At 41.8% G+C, this 26,468-nt stretch overlaps 2 protein-coding genes across 2 annotated transcripts in view; one reads left to right on the top strand and one right to left on the bottom strand.

Moving 5' to 3' along the window:
• The window catches only part of LOC118796486 (collagen alpha-1(XIV) chain-like), a 67,674-nt gene extending 54,777 nt beyond the window's left edge, over positions 1-12,897 (top strand). The window contains exons 38-48 of the mRNA XM_036555392.1: positions 917-1,012; positions 2,338-2,391; positions 3,384-3,437; positions 5,610-5,663; positions 6,063-6,134; positions 6,634-6,669; positions 7,148-7,214; positions 7,632-7,820; positions 8,320-8,397; positions 10,149-10,292; positions 12,495-12,897. Of these exons, the coding sequence (XP_036411285.1) occupies positions 917-1,012; positions 2,338-2,391; positions 3,384-3,437; positions 5,610-5,663; positions 6,063-6,134; positions 6,634-6,669; positions 7,148-7,214; positions 7,632-7,820; positions 8,320-8,397; positions 10,149-10,292; positions 12,495-12,826 (1,176 nt within the window). The 3' untranslated portion in view covers positions 12,827-12,897. The remainder of the gene's footprint in view (positions 1-916; positions 1,013-2,337; positions 2,392-3,383; positions 3,438-5,609; positions 5,664-6,062; positions 6,135-6,633; positions 6,670-7,147; positions 7,215-7,631; positions 7,821-8,319; positions 8,398-10,148; positions 10,293-12,494) is intronic.
• Positions 12,898-19,891: 6,994 nt separating this feature from the next.
• LOC118769179 (hyaluronan synthase 2-like) lies at positions 19,892-22,521 on the bottom strand. The gene is made up of 4 exons (XM_036516206.1): positions 22,507-22,521; positions 21,717-22,340; positions 21,309-21,410; positions 19,892-20,815 (listed from the first exon to the last, which is right to left on the bottom strand). Exons 1-4 carry the CDS (start codon positions 22,519-22,521, stop codon positions 19,892-19,894), a joined length of 1,665 nt encoding a protein of 554 aa, XP_036372099.1.
• Positions 22,522-26,468: the final 3,947 nt, after the last annotated feature.

Raw genomic sequence — 26,468 nt, 5'->3', positions numbered from 1 at the left:
AATTTATTTTCAAAACAATAAATTTAATTAAAAAAAAATGTTTTTGGTTACTTTGAAGAGTCTATAATATAAAAGAGTATTTATTTGTTTAACACTTTTATGGTCACTGCATAATTCCATTTGTGTTATTTTTTGATGTCTTTACTATTATTCTAAAATGTGGGAAATAGTAAAAATAAAGAAAAAAAAACTTTTATGAGTTGGTGTGTCCAAACTTTTGACCGGTACCATACATGTTCAATTATTTAAGTATATATGTTATATTATTGTTTTCCCATGATGTCAATTTTTCCATCAGATTTTATTCTCTTTATTCTTTAATTCTCCTTTGGTGGCATGTACAGTGTATGTTATTCCAATGATCAAAATAAGAAATTAGAGTATAATCAAAGTAGGCTTTTAAAAATATTGCCTCCCTCTGATATGATTGGCATGGTCCATATTGAGCTGACAAAATCTTATTTTTGTCAACATAAGTTTTTTTTCCTTCTTATAAGAAGGTATACATAAGTAAAACATATGCAAAAAGAATTATACCTTTTTTCAGTAGTGAACACACATAGTATGTAAACTCCATGGTAACCCAGGGGGTCCTCATATAGACCTTCTGTGCTGTTTTATGGTCATAAAGGGCATATTTACTGGAGACATGACTGTTGGTGTGAAATGCAAGTGGACTTTATGTTTCACCCATGGGACCTACAGTAGCTTTACACTGCAGCCTTGAGTATGTGATTCACACAAGTGCCCTTAGCACTTTAATTGCCAGATTAAGTGCATGAAGCCATTTAAACTGAGAAAGGGAGCATGTGTTATGTTGTGTGAAGTCCTTAGAAAAGAGCCCATTTTGTATTTTACTGTGATCTGAGGTAGTGATGAGACCCACCAGGACGCTCTTTCCTTGTGTCCCTGGCAGGGTCCTCAGGGTCCGGTCGGAGACATTGGTGCACCCGGACCCCAGGGGCCACCTGGACCTCAGGGGCCCAGTGGACTGTCCATTCAGGGACCGCCGGTAAGAGTCCTGCTCCAAGCTCATTGCACAGAAACATACCCCATGCTATATCCTACAATCCTAGGTCATTGTAATTACTCACCCTGGCTAAAACATAGCAAACACTCTGGGCAAACATGGCAGACATGGCCTGAATATAAGCAATTGCTATATTCATGTAATGTTGAGGACATGAACTTAAGAGCTCCTAAAAGCCTAAAGCACTGCGGACATGACACTTCGTGACACGGCAGCAATCACATGAATCAGTTATGAATCAGTGAATCAGTGACATAAAATGGATGGTTTACCAGCGCTCTCACATTCTAACCTCTAATTCTAACCTCTAATGTGTTTCGTAACTGCTGTGCAGTTTCTCCCTTTACCAAGTCATTAATATTGAATACAAGTTAGCAACTAATTCATGTTTTTACAGCTTTCAGTGTAACCACTGATATAAATTGAACTCCAAATCATTTAAATCTGTACTCCATCTCTAATTTTTATGCAGTCACAAAAGATTTGAAATCATGTAGGTACTTAGCAGTTACACAGGACTCTTGTATGAACAGAGCAAATCTTTAACTACAGTACGCTTACGTGAATGAATTGACAACTTACTATGAAGTGGGTCGGGTAAGGATATTGTGTAAAGTGACTGTAAAACCAGGTAGATTACATTTTCAATTCTATTTGCCTTTTCAGTCAGCCCTATCATATTGCAATGTCTGTTCAACTGTTGAAGGCTTGTTGTTCAAATATACCTCTGTGTAGCTTCAGGCAGGACTGTCATGCAAATAATTGATGATATCCTCTGCCCTTCCTCTCCTGACTGTAGTAGATGTTGGAATGTATTTTAGTGAGGAGTCATTTCAAGTGAGGACAATGTGGGCATTACTAACTTTACAAGTTCCTCTATCTTTATTTGTAAAATCGGTGATGACAAATGTCAGTGTGTCTCATTAAAGCTGATACTCCAATAAACAGTTTAATGGTGTTGTAAATGTTTGGTTACAGACACTGCCCAAGTACATAGCTAATGTGCTTCTCCTTTGGTACGTGGTGGCTGCTGTTAAATTATAGCCTTGAAGGAAGGGGGGCAAGTTACCTAATGGATCGTTAAAAAAAGCTGTAAGTGTATGGAGGAAGAAGGAGCAGCTGCATGCTAACCTGCACTGACAGGCACCTTGCAGCTAGTTACACACTGGCTGGGTGGCCATTGGCCAATGTATCCACCATCCAAAATTATTCTGAGCTGGGGTATGGGCAGAAGACCCTGGGATGAAGATTTTGGAATCAGCCCTGAAGTGGAAGGGGGATGATGAGGTGGGTTTCTCTCTTTTCAGGGAGCAACAGGGGAGAAAGGAGAGAAAGGTGAAATAGGCCCTCAAGGACTGCAGGTAAGGTACACTCAAGGAGCTGGGAGTGACCACTTTTTGTTCTTTGGCAGGCAAATGTGAAAAATTTTCCCTCTAGATTTGGTTTGCCTATGCAGAGAACAGCACGAGATGATTGTGGTGTCAACGTCACGTACGAAGGGGATAGCATGATTAAGTTTTGTGACCTCTTGTGGTGGATTGGATTTGCAGTGACTGAATGCCATGTTGTAAAATTATAATTGCAAATGTGTCATTCTGAGCCTCCCGATATGGGGTTGTGCTGTAATTAGAGATCCTGAACTCTTGGTAGGTGTTGGAGTCGATCAGAGTGTGTGTATGCATGTGTGAGTGAGTGTGAGCATGTGTGTCTGAGTGTGCTTGTCTGTGTATATGTGTGTGTGTGTGTGTGTGTGTGTGTGTGTGTGTGTGTGTGTGTGTGTGTGTGTGTGCGTGTGCGCGTGTGTGTGTATGTGTAGAGAAGCTGGATAATTAGAATGACTGAACCCCTGAGTGGCGCTGAAGATGACAGCCAGCAGGGTGAGATGGTGACTTTAGGACGCATCTCTGCACACCCAAACTCAACATCACATTTCATGCTGCTCACTGCCTGATCATATCGAGGATGTCTAAAGATCACAGCGAACTTCCTCTCAGCTTGTCTGCAGCTGAGCTCAGCTACCAAAATACATCACATAATTAACATCGAGCGGAAGTTTTATAGGTTGGGATTTGTATTACTGGTTTGTTCTCAGTAATTTGGACAGAATGAAATTTTGAATTCCTCTTAAAAAATCCTCCTAGTCCTACTCTGTCATTATGCATAACCCCTGTGCAAGGGGAATGATGTTCAATGATTACAGCAACCCTATAGACAAACGACCTTGAGCAACCTATGAATGAGTGTATTGCTCCAATTGCTCCATTTGTATAAATAATCATAACGTTAAAACACATGTTCACACATTTCTGCAGTATGGTTGTCAGTAATAAGCATTATTTGCTTTGGTTTGTAGGGTGTCCCTGGACCCTCTGGGGCACCAGGACGGGACGGGCCATCAGGGCCGAGGGTAAGACTGCTTCCTCTTCACAGGTGTCTGCAGTTGGGCATGAGGAGCATCAGCTGGGCCCCATAACAGCTATAAAGGGATGAATTTGTATGTTTATTGTACCACCATGCAAAGTGAAAACTTTATATTTTAACCTGCTACTTAGCATTTTCCATCTAAGGGGACAGTTTATTTTGGATGGAGAAGGGGGAAATTTGTGTGTACATTCCAGTAATACATTTTTGGAGGTGTTACTTTTCATTAATTACTCATAATTTTTAATTTGTTGCAGATTAAAAGGCAAAATGACCTATACTTCACTGAGTGAAAAAATACTGCCTTACAGCTATGTGTTATCAAAATTTAATGGCAGGCAGCTGTGAGGTTTTTCTTGTTATTGTTTTCGAAACAGTAACAAATTTATAGTTCATTCAGTCAAGCATAAATGAGAAGTTAGTAGCACTCAAACTTCACAGCTTGCTCTTTGTGCCTCTTCCTGCTCATTCAGGTTTACTCCAGTTACTGTGCGCTGCGTTGTGGACAGACGCGTGGTGGCCATAGGGTTTTATATTTAGCTGCCTGTGGGTTTTTCGCCAGATGAACGCTCTCAAAGTGACCCTCCCAATCCTTGGCGCTTGACGACAAGATGTTGTAGGCTTGCGTGCGTCTGTACTTAGTGGTGACTCGGTTTCCCCCTCTTTGAGCCGTGTCTACATAGATCAGAATTACAGCTGTCAGACAGCATAACAGTGTCAACTACCGCTTCCCACTGCATTCAACCGTGTCATTATCACAGCCTGCCCAAGGACCACAGAGAATTCCACACAGCTGCCGAAGGTAGACCACGTGCTTCACTCTGCTGTTTTAGGCTTAGCTTGTAGTGTACCAAAGCATTGAATGAAAGCATTCACAAATGCATAGTGATGTCTTGACGCAAAATACAGTCTATGTGACACCCTAACACACTTCTCAGATTTTCTAACTCTACACAACTTCGAGATGTTATAGTATCTCGCAGTCCACTAGGTGGCGGTAAAAAATTTGATCATGAGATTATTTGATAATAAACTCCCCATATTCTGTCTTTGAAAGATTCAGGGGCCGTTCATCTGGGTCTGCATTACTGTTGAGATTTGTTCCTCTACAGAAGCCATAACAAAATTAATTATTAAATCCTTTTTCTACAGGGGCGAATATTCTTCCAATGGTTTCATGGTAGTGATTTCCTTACATGGACATTGCATGTACATGTACACAAAACAGAACAAAGGACAACACAGGAACAACACACTGTCCAATGCTGAGTTTTACAAGTCTATGACTGTGCAGTGCTGGAGTATATAATGGCCCCTTTAAGAACAGCTCTTCTAAAGAATCTATCATCATTTTCTTGGCCCATAGAGCAGCCTTGATTATACACAAAGAGGTGCCGATCCAAATTAGCAGCCCCCTCGATGGTGTAATCCTAATACTTATTGGCTAAAGCTAGTGCTGATGGGACTGAAAGACAGAGACCCAGGCAATCACATAATGGCATTATCAGGTGAATGGGTTGGAAAGCCTGGTTTGCTTGAGGTAATGGCTCATGTTCACCTTTAATTAGGCTTAATGCCGAGTCTGCCCTTAAATCACCTTTGTTTTATTAGTTAATTACACAAATTCCAGGATACCAGGGCAGTTCAGTCGGTTTAGTCCAAAACAGTGAGTCTACTGCTCTAATTGTATCTTAGACCATATCTGCTACAGTATGTGATGGAGTGCCAGCAGAAAGGATAGTCTATTATCTGAAATTACTGATAAAATATAGCTGTGGCCTGTGAACTGGGAATTTCTCTGGGAGTGATCCATCACTCCTTAACCAGATTAGAGAACGAAAAGGCCATTTTCTTTAGAAATCCCTCAAGACCTAGCTAGAATTAGCTAGAACACTGTTTTATTCATTGATTTTTTTTATTATTTAATTTTTTTTGTATTGTGCAATTTTGCAACTGTGGAATGTAGTGGAGGCATTTGTCAGACTGCAACTTGCCTTTAGGAAAAACTGGATCACACTGAATCATGTGGTGTGGAAATGTGCTTGTTTGTTCCAGATTAGAGCAAATTAGTGTCTGAAGAAGAGGCCCAAACACAGCAAACTCTTTAAATTGGACTTTTGTGAGTTTCTTTTTAACAGGCCTGTTGTGTGCTCCACAGGGACTGCCAGGCAAGGATGGACCCCAGGGACGGCAGGGTCCCACGGGAACCATTGTAAGTGCCAGAGGACCCATACGGAGGTCTGAGTGGTCCTAATCAACCCTCCAAGTTTATTATCAGTGTGGAGGGCTCTACGGCCGCAGGAGGGTCACTCAAGACAACATGTAACAATGTTCCTGCTACTTTTCTTGAACTTCACTGATGTTGCCACAGTGCCACAGTAATGTTAAGTGGCAAATGTTATGTGCTGGCAATATGGAATTTTTTTTCTTTTTATTATTACTTAGAGTGTATGGTTATGGTTCTTAATGGATTTCACTAACACTAATTAGCAGATAATTGTAGCTAGTTGCTGGGTTGTGGATTTGTGAGCTCTGGTTTATGTGGGGACCATACACTGGGGTCTGGAACAGCTGTGGTCAAAGTGCCTCTTTTAACTCTTCACTTTTATAGGGCGCCCCTGGAGCTCCAGGATCGCCTGGTTTGACTGGACCCCCAGGGTCAGCGGGCGATCTGGGTCCACCTGTAAGTCAAGGGTCTCTTTAACTTTTGCATTCTATCCATGTCATTACATGCTGAGAATAGATGATAGTAGTTAATGACTGTTTATTGGCGGAGGCCTCTCCGGGACCCTCTCCATTGTACTCTGGGACTGTCTCCTCCATCATGCAGGGCTTGACACACACATGTGTTCCCAGCTGCGAGTCTGGGCCCCCGTCTGTCTTCCCAGCAGCCACTGTGTTCTAAACACTGCAGTGATTCCAGCATTGTCTAAACAGCTATGGTGTTTGAACAGAATCTTCTTTCCCAGATTCCACAACATTATCTCAGTCACACACGCATTCGCCCTGTGTTCTTTACAAAGAGAGTCTTGCGTGTCTGTCTCGGAGTCATCTGTCTTCTTTTTCTCATGGGTTTGAACAGGTGGAGGAAAACGGAGAGGAATGCATCCGTAAATAGTGTGACATCTTCTTGCGGCATTTCCCTCTCCTCGATTTATAATGATAGTGCTTTTTTGTTACAGGGTCCTCCCGGTACTAAAGGCGAAAAGGGTGAACGGGTAAGTATGGCTGGAAAAAAAACCCATGAGGTTCAAGCTTCAAAACCTCATTTCACATAAAATTGCAGTTTAGGAGCTTGAGGGTGAAGAGATTTTCTGACAGTTTTACAAGGTAAAATTATCAGCACTTTTTATAGAATTGCTCTCGAGCTCAGTGCTCCAGTGTGTTTATAACCTCACACAGCTGCCACTAAAGCTTTCATATCTGTGCAAATGAGTGAACATTGTGCAGACAAAGCTGAGTTTTATTGCAAGTAACCTGATTCAATACTGAGGTCCTTTTGACAAAACAGCTTTACCCTTGTACGCTGCCTGCCCCTCCACACACACTCACATACTTTAATTAGAGGGCTCAGTTTGATGGCTCTTGTTAATAGCAGATTAGTGATAATGTCAGGCTGTGATGGGCAGTTCGTTAGTGCTTCCCTGTGGGAGGAGCACAGAAGCAGTGACCTCATGTGGTGCTTTTGTCTTCAAGGGTGACTTGCAGTCCCAAGCTTCCGTCCAAGCAATTGCCCGGCAAGTCTGTGAACAGCTCATTCAGAGTGAGTCTCCTCTGTCTTTTCATCCCTCTATACATGTGTGTGTGTGCATGCACACACGCCCATGTGTGTCTAATGATAAGTATTCCCCATAACAGATTAATTCTCATGTAAACACCTCAGCTGGACCACAAAAGGACAGGACTAATCCATCCATGAGCTGAAGAAACTGTAAAACATTAGCTCTGCATAACAATTAAAGTGGTTGAATATTCAGTTATATGTTCAGGATTGCTGTCATTATGTGCATGTTACACTGAATGCTATAGGAACCCACAGTTAGACTCATTGTCTCTGTATTTACTATCTGTTATAGTGTCATGGCAGAAATGGGTAAAGTATTGCCTGACGTGTATGCAAAATGGTCATGTAATGCGCTTTCACCAGGACACCTTGTCATGATACTGTTGTTTCCCTCAGGTCACATGTCTCGCTACAACTCCATCCTCAACCACATCCCCATTCAGCCATCCTCTGTGCGCACTGTGCCTGGGCCTCCAGGGGAGCCCGGGCGGCAGGGGCCCCCGGGGCCTCAGGGTGAGCAGGGCCCTCCGGGCAGGCCAGGGTTCCCGGGGAACAACGGAGAGAACGGTCAGCCAGGAGAGAGAGGTAGGGCACAGCATGGCCAAGCCTGCAGAGACAGCCACTTTCCTGGTGTTACATCAGCATGAGCCGCACAGGGACCTTCAGCACTATAACCACATACTGCTGTAGCCAAGATCTGGGGTGGGTTGTTTCAGTCGAAGAGTGTGAACACAGTTCAGTTGCACAATTGAGTACACACAATTTAAAGTAATGTAGACGAAGGGGAATTTGTCCTTTATTAAATGGTTTTAACCATTTATGTTCCATCCTTGGAAAAGTAGAACTAAATGGGTCCATCAAATTCTCTGATCATTTCAGATGGTACTAACCACCAAAACGCACCGCATCTCAGGTTCCAACATACTACCTTTGGGTTGAGGTGCAAGAGATTAAAAATGTGTAAACAAAGCTGAATCTTAATAGTTAAAGATTGTGACCATGTTACACTGGGTTCAGTATAAGAAGAAGGGAAAAGCATTGTTCCTACACACCATAGTGAAATGGATGTTGTGTCTCTGTGCAGGGTTCCCAGGAGAGAAGGGAGAGAAGGGGAGCCCAGGTGTGGGCATCCAGGGCCCCAGAGGGCCCTCAGGGCCTCCAGGTAAAAGCTACACCTCACATGACTTTGATACAGTTACACAACAGCAGGGGCAGATTCCAGGCACCAATATTTGTAGATACGTGCATTATGTGGGTACTGTGTCTTATAACTGCGTATACATAGCATGTCAGAAGGGGGACATTGCTGACCTTGCCAGCTCTTGGGATGTTGTAATCAGCGGAGGGTCCACATTTGAGGCTCACCATGCTCAGAAATCCCTCTGCTAGTTACTGTCAGTTTTATGCATGGAGGTCTATAATAATTAGCAGATGGAGGACGAGTATAAAATTAACAGGATTTTTTATAGAGAATACATGTCAAAATTCCTGCTTATTACCTTACATTACATTACATTAGCAGACGCTCTTATCCAGACCAACTTCCAGCACAAAAGAACAGAAGTGTATCCATTCAAGTTGAATGAGCAACAGTGTCAGACCATTACTTTATGTGTCAGTAAGTAGTAATAGGAGACAAGGATTTGCCCTTAGTAATAACAAGCTTTTCTTCACAGAAGATCTGCACTTGACATTTTATACAACACCATACATGATAACATAATTTCGCTGTAGCACTGTAGCAGACAGTACGCCTCAATGCTTTCACCTCTTCACCTCATTTTTACAAAGAATACTCTGAGTATGGATCTCTTATGAATATAGTTCCTGATATATTTTATTCCACCTACTTATGCTTTTAACTTTCAGGGTTAAATAAGAGAACAGCCCACTTCAGTTGAAAGTGACGAGCTTATACAATGTGAAATAATGTTAATAATGCCATGTGTGCTTTCTGACTCAGATCCCTGGGATTTCCTCTACCAGGTGTTCCCCTCAAATGAAAAAATCTGGAACATATCAACGGCATCTGAAAACACACAGGAATCAGCGCAATCTGTTTTTAATTCCAGGGCTGTCAGTGTGTTCTTGTGCAGAATATGAAATGATATTTATAGTCAGCATGATTGTCTTGTGTAGCTTTTATCTGCAACCTATAAGGAGTGGTTTAGGAGAAAGGGGTAGTGGTGAAACTGGGCTTACAACCAGGGAGCTGATACAAATGTCGATATGAACCCCATTGTGTGGGAGACAGCTGTTATATTTTTAAGTTTAACCTGGATTCTTTTAGAGGTAGAACTGGATAGTGAAATCTGTGTGTTTGTCAACTCTAAGCTGTGTAAGTCACCCTGGACAAGGGGTTCAGCTCAGCAAATTTTTAGTGAGTTATTAGTGAACAGCAGTGTAGCATAGTAGTAAGATGCAGGACTCATAACAAAAAGGTTGCCGGGTCGATTCCCCACTGGGGCACTGCTGTTGTACCCTGGGGCAGGGTACTTAACCCAGAATTGCCTCCGTAAATATCCAGCTGGATGAATGGGTAACATGATATAAAATTGTAACCTATGGAAGTCACTCTGGATAACAGTGTCTGCTAAAAACCTGTAATGTAATGAAATTTTGCATTATTTGTCTGAAAAAATACTGCTTTGTGTTCATAACAATTTTTCAATGCTCTGAGAACCTAAGGGTTAAAAAGACACAAATTGGGAACCTAGCAGGGGATGAGTGCCCACCTGTTTCTTATCTGCAGAAAAGTCAGGATATAGACACAGTTACTGGACGACTGACAAGCAGGATTCAGTTTACTTCCTCTTCCATCTTTCAACCCCCCCCCCCCCCCCCCCCCAAGAGTCCCGCCTACAGCATAGTGTTTTGCTGCTGGTCATTTACATGTGCGATTCATTTCTATAGGGCCACCGGGTGAGGGGCGAACAGGCAGCCAGGGGCCACCAGGCAGACCGGGCAACCCTGGAACGGCGGGACGACCAGGCATTCCCGGCCCCACCGGTCCTGCTGGCCCGCCCGGATATTGCGACCAGAACTCCTGCTTCAACGGTAATTATCTCTCGCCTCTGTGACCTCTGACCCTTAGCTTTGAATTCGTCACCAGGACCCGTTTTTATAAAGTGGCAAACTTATCCATCATTCCCTGTGTGTTGTTGTGTTCGAGCTACAGCCTTGAGTTTGATCAAAATGTTTTCCAGCTTGCTAGTCATATCTTTTCAATGCAACTTCATTGGCCAAAAATGCTGATGAAAAGTCCATTCATGTTAAAGTGCTTGTTGGATCAGCAGGTTGGTTATCATTTTGATTAAAGCTAGCATCTGTGTTTCATGTGCTTTCTGGTGTAAATTGTGTCATGTCTTGAATGCCACTCGCTGTATTTTAAGATTCAGTGCTAACAGTAGTCACAGTGGATGTGTACAAAATTTTTAAATCATGATCTCTGCTCTAACAATACGAAAAGCATCACTGCATACAATGGTGCTGTTATTGAGACACATTCAGATAACTAATAAAGTGATCCAAACAAGTTAATTGTGTGGCTTGACCTTAACAAAATACAATTGTAAAATAGATTTCCCCCAGCTTCTACAGACAATAAAAAAGATTGGTATTTTCCCGCCAAAAACACTTTAGAAACCTGCAAAATACAATAAAAACTTCTAAATCCTTTGCAAACTCTGAGCCATGGAACTTTCAAGAAGACAATCTACTGCGTGGTATCAGCGCAGTCCAGACAGCAGTGCAATCTTCTGTTCACCCTCCAGCTGATAACAAGTTCATCTGCATCACATCTACTGTGCCTCCACTGTGCTTACTGTCACTATATGCATCTTAAAATACAAATACAAAGATACAGAAATCTGTTTTAAAGCATGGTTTTTCCAGTTTGGCTGATTCCCCCTTTTTTTGCATTTTCACTCCAGGTAATCATATATTTAAATTTACTCTTGGTGATTTAAATATATTGGCTATTCAGTTAGCAACATCTCTAAATTGATCATTTAGGGATTTGTACTCTATTAATGTCCAAAGAACTATGTTCATTTAAACATGTCTGCCAATAACTTTGACATCTCTAATCACCTGCAAGATGCATGTATTTATGAATATCTTTTCATGAAAAGATATTTGTAAATAGGCTAAAGCTGTCTTAAAGTGATACGATGGAAGATATATGGCCATGCAGACCTTTCCATGAATCAAATTATCCAGCCATCAATAAACTTATTGAGGAAGAAACCATGCCATGTAAATTGTTTCAGAAGGATTGTTCTGTATCCTTCACATAATACCATGCAAGTGTGGGTTAGAACTGTTGAGGCTGAGTATGCATGCATGTGTGCATGAGGAGGCTGCTGTAAGAAGACTTTGTGCGCGCCCAGAGTACCAAGGTCAAAGCGTCGTGTGTCTTTATCGCCCATTTCCACTAGGGAGATAAACTTCGGCACAATGCTGGAAAGGCCTGTGGTATTTGTCATTGCGAGTGGCACTGTCATCAGCAGATATGAGTTTTTGGCTGTTGTTTGTAACGTGCAGCATGTTGGTATTATTTTGTCAGCCTGACTGATGTGTGCTGTGTATCTCTCTCTGTTTCTTTGTCTTGGCACCTGCTCTTTGCCTTACTGATGCTAACTGAAGGCCAACAACCATTTGCGAATGACTACTAAGAAGCATTCTCCCAGTGCCCGTCAGCACACTTCTGTCCTGACAAACACAAAAACAGGCTATAGCTGGGGAGCCGGGAGAGGAGCCGAGTCTTTTGGCCCTCGCCGCGTCCCGTCCCGTCTTCAGCTGTCAGTCAGTGACGGCCCTCACCGCCAGCTCCTGCGACCATCAGGGGCTGCGGTTCATATCCATCCGAAAACCATATGAAACTCTGGCTAACATTCGCACTCGCCTGACCGTATTCCAACCCGGTTCACGTGAGCTAGCCCCTTTCTTCACACATCAAATTATTTAATCACATTTGGTGAAGGGCTTCACCCTAATCATCACTGTATGCACCACTGGCACGATTGTTTCCTGTTCAAAGCTATGCTGTTATTGAAACCCTGTAGTACAAATGCATTTATAACGACTATAGAGAATGATTAATCCCATCCATGCAACACTCTTACAGTTTAACCCCATACACCTGTATTTCCTGGCTGCTCTGGTGTTGTCAGTAATGTTGTGCATCTATGTCTCTGCTCCCTCCTGTTTTGTCACACTAACCCAATCCATATACTTGGTGGTGGTGGTGGTTATAAGGTGGAAATGGTGGTGGCCCAACTGACAGCGATGTTCCCTTAGTACAATTGCCTCCCAACACCTACCAACCGTACGGCCCCACCGGCAACGAGGACGAAGACGAAGACCCTTATGATCCGTACAGAGTGTACCCATCCGAATACTACCAGCCCAACTACCCCGCCCCCCGCCCGGTCCAGCCTGACCCCTCCCCCTTTGAGGACCCCATTGAAGTAAGGTCGCCGGGAATCCAGCGTATAACCAGAAGCCTGTTTGAAAAGGACAGCGGCCCCACCAACAAGAGGGAGGGACGACTGAAGAGACTCTCCCGCAAGTCAGGGACGCTCAGTTGAAGAACTCAAGCAAGACTGCAGAACAAAATAGAACAGGATTCATGACTACATCAGCTCCTGGAGGAACCAACCATGTGTGCTGTCAGAGGCAAATATGAAAGTGCCTGATTTTTTTTTTTTTTTTTGGGGGGGGGGGGGGGGTAGCTTTAGGGTTAAGAAAGGTGGGGATACTGGGGGGCAGAAGACAACTTTATACCAACAGAGTTCAGTCCTTTTTTTCTTGAGTTGCATTAAGCTTTGGAGACAGTGAGAGCATTGATTGTATAAATGGCTTATGTTATGTTTGTTAATGTGCTGTAAGCTTCTTTTGTAAATGCCTTACAGCATGGTGAACATTTGTACAGTTTGTGTAATTGTTTATAAATCGTGTCTCCTCCAGATTTCTGTGCACTTGTTGTCTGGTAATACACAGTTATTTTATTTTAATTTTACCAAAAGTTATATTTACCAATTATTTGTATTTAATTGGTATTTCAGAGTATTTCAGAATGAGCTTTTCAGAGTTATTTATTAGGGAGAAATGTCCTACATTGTGATTTTTACATGTTTTGATTCATTTTAATCACACCTAAATATGGTGGCACCCTTGTTTTCAGTAAGGCTCAAATTCAGTCATTCCTCACGTCAAGGTAAAAATGAATTAGAGTCTTCATAGGACACAACAGAGCACTCACTAAGGATTGTATATTAAGGTTACATAACAACAAATAGCGTTCCACAACAGCTGTGGAATTAAAGAACAATAAATTTATTTTTGTCACTTCAGTTTTTGTCACAAAAGAATAGGTGTTATCATGATACCTATTTGATGAAGTTGCTGTGATGTGATGTAGGATGTAGGATAAGATCCTCACTGTTAATTACTCTGGCTTAATCTGTGAAATATATTTTCCTGCCTTTTTGGGTTCACTACCAGTGTCTTGGAAGATGATCCACACCTTAAGGGGGGGCGGCATTTTTACATTGTGCATGTGGTGAATAGTTAGGCCTGTGGTCTAATCCCCTTTCAGAACTTCAACCACAAGTTAGTTAATTCGGCCACAATGTAATATCCCATCTGGAAACTTTGGAGTCAAGAAAGTAATTTATTTTCATTTTTTGTAACCAATAAAAACAAAGTACAACCATGAACATTAGTGTTATGTTTGTCTCAACATTGCCTTGACTTTCACGTTAATGTGAAAATCTTCTTGGAAAATGCAAGCACATGCAGACATACACACACACACACACACACACACACACACACACACACACACACACACACGTAGAATGATATATAATAGGTTTTCTTTGCAAGCATAACATTTTGGAGAAAAAAACAGTTGAGCTTACCTAGATTTACACCTATACTAATCATTATCCACTTCTACATGTACATTATCATAAAATTTCATGAAAGCTGCAATTCCCATTTTAAATACAGTTAGCTACTGGGTGCAAGATTAAGATCACACATGCTGAGTGACAGGTCCGGCAGGCTTGCTTAAAAAAGAAGAGATATAGCTAGTTCAACTTATGCTTGGACTTTACCAGTAAAACCATTATGTATCACAATGCATTAAACATTTCAGAGGACCATACACATTTTGTTTATGCCACTAGCTAGCTGTATCATTACAAGACTATTGTTCCTTGTCAAACCAACCACCAAGACACAAAGCACGATGCCACTTTTGTATGCTTATTTGATACCTTAACAAATTTACAGTGACCTCTTTATTTATTTATACTCATGATTAAGTAGGGACAGAACCATGGTATAACATAAATAAATGAGCATATTGGATTGTTCTGTTCTGCTTAAATTAAAAAGATGTTATTTTAAAGTCTCACGGGCATTGTAATATTGTTCACAGATACTGAGTACATATTAAGGGCCATGTAGCTTGCATCTATAAGCAAGGTCCTTTGGCAGAGGGCTCTCTGTACTGTAGATCACGCCCGTGCTCTGACCACAGGAGACCGTCACAACAGGATGGGCCTTTTCGAGAGAGTGTGACAGAAACTTTGTGTTATCTGCCAGCTTCATTATGCTAATGAGCTCCTCTGCCTCCTGATGAAGTGCGTAATTACACGCCGCCGCACGCTGACACTCCGGAACGTCCCCGGGTCCGCCGCTAATTATAGGACTGAGAGTCCACAAACCAGGCTGGGCAGCGGGGCTCTGTACCCAGACACCAGCTCTGCGCGACTGTCCCCTCTCAGTCAGCACAGCGAGATCTGTCTGACAGTTCTCACAGTGTGCGTGTGTCAGAATATGATACGGGCGTGATGTCTCCATTTCATTTACAACCCAGCGCTACTGCGCAGGGGAAATCAGGTCGTTTTTAATTATGTTTTCTACAACTGGGAAGGCTCATTTGATGTGTATCAGTGTGAAATCTGTACACAGAACATGTGGGCAGAGCAATAGTGTTGAATGAGACGCCGATCTTTTACATTACAGCTCTTTCGCTATCGCGCGGAATGCGACACCTCGTTCCGGTGAGCGGACTGGACCAGCAAGTTAGCCTGGCACCCGTCGTGAGCCCAGCTTCAAAGGCGTACCCCGGATCACCAGCGGGGGTGCTGTCCGCACCGTGTTCATAAATCCAGGCTCCCTCGTGTGATAAGTGCTGCCTCGATTATACAGTGCGACTCTCCCCCGCCGCTAAACTCTGCGAAAGCATCATGGGCGGTCTTTCGCCACCATTCCTGTGGTCTCTGCGCTGGGTGAAACATTCTCACTTTTTCCCAGGCAAGTCATATCATGATCAAAACTGGGTTACAAAGTATTTAGGTCAGATGAAAAAAAAGTCCTCTCTAGACTGATACAGTGTGGCAGGTGTTTTGCTAACCTGCTCTAACTGTCAGAGCTAACAGCCATGAAATTTAAAGGCGCATACCAGAGTCATATTTTCAGAGCGGTATTAGGCTATAAGGATGCCACAAGCATGTAGGATAAGAGCAAGGTCTCCCTGCATTCCTGAATCTTTGAGGGCTTATGTAAAAATTTAAGTGGTCTTTCACACATAAATCTCTCGCACATGAAACGGTACCAACAAGTATCCGATTTCCAATGGGATTCATTCAATATTGGCCATTGTCAGTGTACCGCAAAAGTTTTTATTTCAATGACCGAAATGTCTCTTCGCCCTGACGTGATCATTTTGCACAATAATCTGAGTATATTCTCTGCCCTTGAAATGTGAGAGCCAGTGCCAAAGAAGGGCATCTATTACATTAATGGGAGTTCATTTACCTAGGGAGTCATGAAAGTTTTATGAGTTTGCACATGAGCCTTGCTCTGGGGCAACGGATCTCAAAGCATAGATAGCAGTGTAAAAGACAGACAGAGAATACCGTGAGCTTTTTATTCCTGCTGGAAAAAGAAAACAGTAGGCTATAGAGGACTTGAGTAGGCTACCTCTTATATTTCATGATTGGCATGACTTAGCCTACATCTATCTGTCTATTTGTGTACCGATCTATTATGATGGAATGAGTCATTATTACAATTTTAAAAACTCAGATGAGACGACTGTTTATTTGATTTATACTGATGGCAATGGCATCCTGGATCACGTTACCACCACGTTTCACGAGAGACACAAAATTTTCCTTTACATGTAAATGCAGTCTGAGGCTTTCTTCTAAATTACTTTATCTGACACAAAGGTGAAACTTTGTTCAAATGTTTTATTCAGTATTTGATTTTTCTTTATATCGTTAATCACCTATTTTACTCTGCTTTCAAAAATGTTCATCACTTCATAAGAAGAGCTGGGGGCACATTGTCGGGAAATCTGAAGAATTGCTATCTTTTTCTTTTTTTTTGAGAATGATGCCACAGTGCCCTCTGTGGGTAGTTTTCAAAAGTGCAAGAGATTCCCTGAGGTGTGGCCATTCTTAAAAATCAAAGGTGAAAAAACTGTACTTAGAAACAGACTCCTCCTGCAGCATCACTGCGTGGATTTTTTTGTATTTTGTTACAGTAGGCTGCAGAAACGTGCACTGGCTTGTGCTTCACCACAGTGGGCTCCGATTGACAGAGCTGGGACGCTCTGACTTGCACCATCCCTCCGGGTGTGCTCAGATGGAACGCAGCAGACCTCATTCTAACATGAATTGTAGGACAACTTACCCTCAGCCTGTGAAAGCTACAGTTTATCTGCCTTTCATATCTGATTTCATACTTACACACAGATTACATACAGTACACTTACGTACAGTTAATAACACTCCAAGGATCTCCGAACTTCACTCAAGGTCAGGTTCAAACTGTTTAACTGAACTCAGCATGGGTTTAACCATATATTATTCCTGGTCTAAATAAGTCAATAAATAAAACTAAGGATCTATTTATACCTCTTGAGTACCCATTGAAAAGGACCACACCCTAATAAGCAAGGCCTTCATCTGAGGCATCACTCCAGTATGATCCCATCAGAACCTGAAGCTAATAAGGAGCCACATGACCGCATCCGGCATGCATTGTCCGATAGAGTCTTTCCTTGTGTGTAACCTGTCTTTAGTAAGCAATGGCAACCGCTCTTCCCATAACTCTCTCTGCAGTGTGAATTACCTTTAACTCCAAAGCCAAAGACTCACTTGAGTGCACATATTCACAGGATCTGATCCCACCAGTCCACTTCAGCCTCTTGCCAAGACACTGCTCTCATCCTCAGAGGGCTGGCAGCCTAAAATGCAGCTGAAGAGCTATCTCAGCGCTAGCTAAAGAATTTCGCCTTAGGTGACAGGGCAGAATGAGATTTGTCATGTCCGCCACATACCTTTACATATATTGTGTCTTCTTCTTCGGTCAGACAAATGAGGACAGGTTGAGGACATTTAATTAGCCTGCGGCAAAAGGAATCATTCATTTCTGCAGGCATGAATTACATGAATAATAACATTTAAATATGTGGCATTATACTGTGAGTTATACAAGACTGCTATGAAAATTGTAGGCTCTCCATTCAATTTACCGTGTGGCCAGAATACCATGAGGTGTGTCTCCTTCACACTCCACAGCACGGACAGATAAACGATTGGAATTTAGAACCCTCTCTGGTCTGCACTGTCATTCATCAGTCATATCTGCAAAATTTTCATTAAAGAATCTACAGGACAGAGCAGAGCCACTAGGTCACAGGGAGCATGGCAACTGAAGTCATGCTTCTAAAGCGGCCCCTTCCCCTGCTCCGCCCCCTTTGTCCTCAGGGATAATCATGATTGACAGCTGAAACAGTCACAGGTGATAGAGATGACTGATCACGCTCCAGATTTTACGCCCTCAGGGCTGGAACCTGCTGGTCAAACACTTTCGCGCCTGATGTAACACAATAGATTCAACTTGTCCGCCGCCTGCTCTGTTCTAAAACACACACGGTAATTTCAAGTGCATGGTGTTGTTTTTAAAAAGTTCAGTTCTGTTAAATTGTGAAGAATCTTACATAACATTGGGAGCATTCCAGAAATTGTGTCACTGACTTAAAAGGTTGCTGATGCTAAATATCTCAGAATTTACTGTTGGGCAGTTTATGTGCCATGAAACTATTATATTCTGAGCAAATTCATCTTGACAAGAATATTTCAGTTCTTAGAATATGAATTTTGTCTTCATAATTCAGCATTTCTCTGAGTTAACTGTTTTCATGGCTACACTTTATCTGTTGGTTTGTCTTGAACATGGATAAAATAAAAGAGTCACCACACCAACAAGTGATTTTTCCCTTCATGATTTTGTTCCCAACACATAACACGTACACACACACACACACACCTACACACACACACACATGGTCTCCACTTACTCCCTGCACCTCAATCTCTCAGCTTGCCTTGATTCGTGCTGCACATCGTTAAAAGTCCTGCTAATGCTGGCTGCACATAGCTTACTGTCTGCCCCTTTACGGTGGAGAAATGCCATGCTGGCTGCAGAAAAACAGACGCACACATTACATCATGATTATTCCTTTGAAATTTGCATGATTTTCAACAGAGGGACCTTACAACTTTACAAAGTGTCATTATGGAAATTGAGTGTTTTTTATGAAGTAGTCATGGAGGCAGCGTCACACTGTCAAAGTGCATGCGTGCATGTTTCATCACACACGTTTCACATCACACACATGCACTGATTTACATCAGCTTTCATAAAGCACAGATGTTTTCTGTGAATGGTTTGTAAAGCACTTGGAATCCACAGACATCCACAAGCAGCGATGTTAATATGAGTGATATGAAAAAGCATATCATAACAATGCACTTGCTTTTAGGGGCTGTTTTGCCAAGGGGAAAAACGTCGTACAAAACGCCTTCACTGTGGAATTCATGATTATGCTGTACTCCCACCTTGTGGTAATTTAAAAAATAGCATGGTAAACATTGCTTAATCTAACCATGGGTTTCTGAAATTCACAATTTGGCACTTTTAGTATGGCAAAATTTAATGTCACAGTTACTCTTGCAGAGGTCATGTTTATATTTTATTATAAATAAACAAAATACAATATAAAAGAAAGTAGACATATGATGGATAAACGTTTAAAATACAGCAAAAGTGCACCTTACGGAACCTTATGAGGTATATGGGATATGGCATATGGGATAAAACTGCAAGTTGTATACACCAAGTTAAGATAACTTCTCCTCGTGACTATTGTTTATGTTCGGTCTGGATTCAGGCTAAACTGTGAGCTAGTACAACTGTTTCACAAGTTTCATTGCAGGTGAAATACTGAAATAAAACAAATAATTAATGTGCAGTATTACAAAAGAGAACCACAGAATATACAACATGGCAGCAACAACAGCTGTGTAGACATAATAAAAATTAAAGTCTAAATTATAAAACTCACTAACAGTTAAAAAAAAAAGGTTTTCAAAGTGTCCAGTACTCAATCAAACATCAGAGATGAACTGTGCATTATTTAATATAAAACACATGGATTCCTGTCTCCAGCAGGTCATGAAACAATTACCTTACACAGGTAGACAGAGCCGCATCATGTCCATTGTGCATTGTGTCCAGGTTGTGCATGAAGTATGCTAAACCCTGAGAAGGGGAGAGAAATAACTTCATACATCCAGCACTGTGTCATACTGCTGCTCTCTCCTCCTCCACTTGGAGACCATGACTTTGTACAGAACGCACAGTATGACCCAATAGCTGATGTACACTGCGGTGCCAATGGCTACAATTGTCATCTCAGACATCGGAAAGACATGCTCCATTTCGTCCACGAACGTGTAGATAATGCCAATGATGAATATCGTGAACCAGATAGATATAGGGATGAAGCCCACAAAATTTACCACTAAGTTCTTCCTCCCCGACGTCCCCCACCCAGATTTGTTTATAGTCACTAAGGCAAAAATCTTGGCTGGGAGGAGGCTAGACATGTACAGCACTGAGTAGAAGGACATGAAGAGCATGACGATGTTGCGCCGGAGCCAGCTGGCCAGAGAGGCCTTGATGAGCGCCACCAGCTGGACCATGAGCAGGAAGAGGAGGATGTCCCACAGCCGGCCGTTGAAGACCAGGCGGATGGCGGTGGTGATGAGGAAGAAGGGGAAGAAGCCGGTGATCACCGCCTCGTAGGTCATCCACAGGTGGTGCTTGTGGAACCACATGGCGGAGTACAGCCACTCGCGGAAATAGGACTTGCTCCACCGGGTCTGCTGGTTCAGCCAGCGGAGGTACGTGGCGGGGGTCTCCGTCAGGCACTTGGACCGGTTGGTGTACTTAGTGGCGTAGCCCATGCTGAGGACGCGGTTGGTGAGGTGGCGGTCGTCCCCGAAGCTGCAGTGGCTGCCCATGAAGGTCTGATTGTACCAGTCCTCCAGGAAGCTGAGCAGGAGGGAGGTCCTGTACATCCCCAGGGGCCCACTGATGCACTGGACGCAGCCGAAGAAGGACTGGCATGCCCGCTCCACGTTGAAAGCCATCCAGTACCGGACGCTGCTGAGGAAGGAGACCCACGACTCATATCTGTTCAGAATCTGCGGGAGGACCACAACAGAACAAGTTGAAACCAACCAAAAAAGGGATTGTGATGTTTGTTTGTGAGTTTCACCTGTTATCCCATGTTTTTGGTCAGGGCTTTTGGTCCAACAACAAAGCATTAACTAAATGCTCATATGAATACTCACTACATACTAGCCCCCTCTGGATGTTAGGACTTCTCTTGAATTTTGGCTTGGAACATCCTCCAAGGCCATCTGCGTACATGACATTCATTGCATTACATTACATTATTGTCATTTAGCAGATGCTCTTAACCAGAGGGACTCACATAGATTGCAAGTTTTTACATGTCGCCCATTTATACAGTTGGATATTTCCTGAGGCAGTTCTTTGTTAACTACCTTGCCCAACAGTGCCCAAGCAGGGAACTGAGCTGACAACCTTTCAGTTATGAGTCCTGCTCCTTTCCACTATGCTACACTGCTGCCCCATTCATCTGCTTATTATCTGAACAGATGCTGTGGATACCTCCACATCACCCCCAACTCCGCCCACCATGGGGTCCTCTTCCAGCACCTTCATCATCTCCACAGAGCACGCTGGGTCCAGCACAGTGTCCGAGTCACACACCTGAGAGTCACAAAACCATCATCAACTCAGTAGCTGGACTTGACTACACATTTGGCCAATATCCTCATTTAGTCGTTGATTACAGCTACTCTAGGTCTGACTCTATGTCTGACAAGCGTTAATAAATTTCTGAAGAATTTTATGGATGTGGGGAAGGGGTGTATGTGTATCATTTGATGTCACTTATAAGGAAGGCCCTTAAAATAAGGTGTGGCTTTTCTGGAAATGATTTTATCCTGGTCCCCTACAAAATGACTGTCTTGAGGGATGTAGCGCATTTTGCCAAGCCACCCCGGTTAGACATACTTGCACATAGTCCACACTGTTCCCAAGGGCCTTGAAGGCTGTGTACATGACCTCTCTCTTCCCGCCCCACTTCTGCATGATACACACGCATTGGTTCCCCTGGACCAGTGCTGACATGTGCTCCAGGCTCTCCATGTAGGCCTCGTCGCTCTCGTCCGACCCTTTCTGGTGGTAGTTGCTTTTCCAGATGTACGTGACTGTTTCTTCGCCGCCCATGACTTCCTGAAAGATCTCCATCATGTAGCTGTCATCTTCACTATTCCCATCAATCACCATAATCACCTTTACACTGGGGTAAGTCAGCCTCTTGACAGAAATCAGGCACTTTCGCAGGTAGTTGGGGTTCTCCTGGTAGGCAGCAATACACAAGGCAAACCGTTTGCTCATGTCAATGGGCACTCCCAGGAGCCGTTTCATTTTCCTGTGCTCCAGCAGAGCAAAGGTGCTCTGTATGGTGAGGTGCACAAGCAAAATCAACCCATACAGCCCAAACGAGAAGTAGTCACCCGGGGTCGTGAAAAACTGGTACCCCATGATGTAAGCCGCAGAGAGTCCCAGAAGAATTAAGACCCCGAACAACGCCGTTCCCAAAATTCTCAGGTAGCTGATGACTTTACCAAGGTTCTGAAAGTAAAAAGAATACTGAAATTATATTTTGAATCTAAACAGGACCCAGACATTAATACATAAAGAAGAAAGTCCTGCACATTCTTTATCCTTTTGGAAAGTTGCACTTTTGTGATTCTGAGGAGTATCTCTCACTTTGATTCTGGTTATTTTCAGATCTTACATGATTCTGTGTCATTTACTAATACACAGTTATAACATAGTACACAGCTGGAATTGCTACTGTAAGTAAATTGTTATCTTATGTGAATCACATTGTTTACTAGTTTATGAGATTGCAAACAGGACTACAGTATGAGGAACTAGAGGAGAAAGGAAATTTAGAGGTAACTATAATCAATATACAAAGTGGCCTTTAAATCTGAAGAAAATGTTGCTTCAGTACAAAAAAAAAATCAATCAATCAAAATGTTGTGTAAATTATGATCAAAAGATTAAGTTATTAAAACTATTAAGTTATGATCCAACCAAGTTGTGCTTTGATTCAATAACCCCTAACTCCTAGTTCACTGTACACATAATCTTTAAAAACTGTAGTGGAGGAAACTCTAGCCTTTAAGAGCCAGGACTGACCCTCCATTTACAATTCTTAACGGTACAACAGGTGCTAGTGCTGCAGGATGCTGCATTTTAATTAGCTAATTACCATTATTGCTAATTTCTTGCCAGTTTTCTTGCAATCAGGGAATGGTAACGTAAACTGCAAACATAATTTTCCTTCCAGCATAATTAAAAAACAAACAAAAAAAGATTTCCAATGTTGTTGTCCAATGTACATATGGAGTAGGGCTAATCAAAGAGACAGCTTTCCACTGACTCTTCGCAAATGAGAAATGTCTCTTATTTTGACTAACACGGTTTCATCTGCTTTCAACTAGCAAAACAGTGGGTTACGTGCCTCCAAGATCTATCAGTTCTTTTATGTTGCTATTATCAGCAACACAGCCTGCTACGGACGGCAAACAGAGCCCAGGACGTGCCAATTTATAATTACGGTACACCACTGCAGGCATCTAACATGTTATGACATCACTTCTGTGCTTAAATTATATTTAAGGTACGTTGCTGAATCTGGATTGAGGACGAAAAGTCCACTGTGCTTATTTGCGGTTATGACATCATACACTTTAAGTCATTTTCGGTTCTGATGTCATTTACCTAACAGTTTGTGAAATCCAAAGCGTTCCCTCCACCTCATTTTCGTAAGAAGTAGAATTGCAACTTTGTTATGTTGGAAACATTTCGACGGATGTATGTCACCTTGCTAGCTAGCTAAATGTAGCCAGCTACTGGTCACGGCTAACTAAACAGGTTCTATGACTTTCAGTCATTTACATGGAATTCGGGGATTATTAAAATGCTTTCAAAAGTGAAGACACTGGGAGAATTCAAAAGTGAACGCCAGCATGTACATGTACATTTATATTTATTTATTTGGCAGACGCTTTTATCCAAAGTGACTTACAAGAAGAGGATCAAGACAGTGTTAAACGTCAAACCGCATCGAAATGTCGTCTGGATCTGAGGCATTTCACTAAAACGTCTTCTTGAAAGTATCTTAATGACAGTGGCAACAATATAATGCCATGCATAATGTGGGTAGAAGGCTATTACATTTTAGTTTTGTGTAGGTCTATGTTTTAATGGTCACTAGCCTATTATTGTATTGCATTTATGTCGGATAACCAGTGTTAAAGTACATAGGCAAATAGACATGATACACATTTGCTTAAACAGTATCAGCTGTTACTTAATTTGGTTCTGACCGGTTTGGAACCATACATCTAAAAGGCGAAAGATCTGCAATTAACTAGTCAAAAGGTAATTAATCAACGTTCTCGATGATAGTTAATGATAATTTAATTTCACACTAAAAACAATGGTGACAACGAAGTGTTTTCGGTGTTGTTTTAAAGTAACATTAAGCAAGCAGATTATAGTAACTAGGTTCATTTGCATTTTTAAAACGTAATTAGTTTGGGCACAACAGTTGACATAAAGAACTCTTAATAATTTGACAAAACTTTCGTAGCCCAAAATAACATTGAAAGGAAAGTCAACATAAGGCACATTGTTAACTGTTTGGCTTGTTAGACTATGATTGGACTCTATACACTCCTTTGGCCTCTTTCACGACTTCTGATTCCAAACCAACTGTCATACAGGATGCCCATGCTGGATAAAAACTAGAATTAGCAAACCTTAGCCAAGGTCATGTGTGAACAGAAATAGCAACGTATCCGTTGTACTCAAAACATGAAGATTTTTTATTGTAAGATTTTATGTAATTGGTTTTGCCCAGAATGTAACTACAAATTTTGAATTGTTAATTTGTACAATTCAGTTACTAGCCGAGATAAAATACAGTAGTTCAATGATTCGGTATTGATCTGTTCTTATCCTTTGCAGCTGTTACTTCCTCCCAGTCTAATTTTCATTAGTCTTGCATATCAGTGAATTATATACAGTTAACTACTATGATTACTACTACTAATTATAGATCTTAGTCCTGTTTTAAGAGTTTCCAATTGTTATTTGTAGAATTGGACAGACCTCACCATTAATTGTGAGTGAGGGACTTGCCTCTGCCATCATGTGGTGTATTCTTCATAATCCAGCGAAGTCGCATAACTGTCCTTCTCGTCTGGTGGTGCAGGTGAAAGACTTAGCTGTGTCCATTGGTGGTAGAAGAAGTCACCACAGCTGGATGTTGTTCCGTTTATGTCAAAGCTGCAAGTTAATGCCTGGGATGTGTGGGTTTGCTGGATACATTTCCTCGCCTCGGTATTTTCTTCCACTGTGTGGACAGTAGTGTTTACTCATAGTCACTCATAGCAGAATGCATGTTTACTCAATAAACTGTTTCAGCTTATTTGTATATTCTAATTTGAATTTTCCTACCCAAATGGCATACAGACCTAAGTCAAGACAATTATAGACCAACAATTCCTGCTGTGATACTCAGCTATGCTTATGTCCCTTACAGAAGGTAAATGAAGGCTACTGTATAGTGGTGAGATTATACCAGAAGTTAAAAAAATGTATTAAATAAAAACAATTAGTCACTGGACATGTGTTAAAAGGAAGGTTTATTTGTGTGTTTATTGATGACAATATATAAGGATGCCCACTGTGAAACATGGTCTACGGGTACCGTAGGCCGTAATGTGAACTACAATGCATACTAAGACATTTCAGATAAAAACCTGGTTCCCTCTGCCAAAAGCTGAAGCTTGGTTGAAAATGGACATTCCAGCATGACAGTGATGAAAAGTATTCATGCAAATGTACAATTAAGTGGTTAAGTACAGAATAAATTCTCAATCTATCATTTCAATCACCACACCTTAATCCAAACAAACATTCATGGTTCAAACTAAAGAAAGAAGTTCAGAGATGAAAACCAAAAGATCTGAAGAACTCAGATCACTTCTGCCAAGAGGGATGGACAAAATGCCCTCTCCCCAGAAGTGCTAGAGTTTGGCTTCCAAGCTAACTAAATAAATAATTTGAATAGGTGACAATGTTTCCCTGTGAAAACTAAAGGGAAACAATGCTGCCTATGTTTTCATTCCATTTATGCAGGGGATCCCACATTTTAAAGAAAGCAAGATTTGAGATGTAGATACAATGAGGTTCTCCGACCACCTGTAGTATATGGAATCCAGAGGACCATGAGTCTCTCAAGAGATTTTGCAAAGAAACAAAGCTGGCTGGAATCTTTTGCTTTTAGATCTTTTCTTGGGTTTGAAAGACCAGTGAGAGGTTTTCCGCCAGGCTTTAGGTTGATAAACTACTGACTATTTCTCAGAGGACAATCCAAGGTGTCGTTTTATGTAATAATATTATCAGCACTTTACTTATTTTAGTTATTTACTCAATTCAGTTTATAATATCAGTATACAATGAAATAATATCAATATTGTTTTGGACAGCTTAACATTAAGTGTGTGTACATGGAGGTGTCTGATTTTTCTCAGCCTCAACAGAGTATCAGCAGGGAGGGCAGAGACATCCTGTAATTCATATCATCTGTACTTAATGAGCTGAAAGAGACAGTGCCCAAGGTTTTGGTAGTGGGGGGTGCGGTATTAATAATGTATTAGCTGCTTATTGGTATGGAAA

This window comes from Megalops cyprinoides, chromosome 21 (assembly GCF_013368585.1).
Source record: "Megalops cyprinoides isolate fMegCyp1 chromosome 21, fMegCyp1.pri, whole genome shotgun sequence".
Classification (NCBI taxonomy): domain Eukaryota; kingdom Metazoa; phylum Chordata; class Actinopteri; order Elopiformes; family Megalopidae; genus Megalops; species Megalops cyprinoides.
Note: the sequence above shows the minus strand (reverse complement) of the source record. Positions and strands in the feature narration are given on the sequence as shown.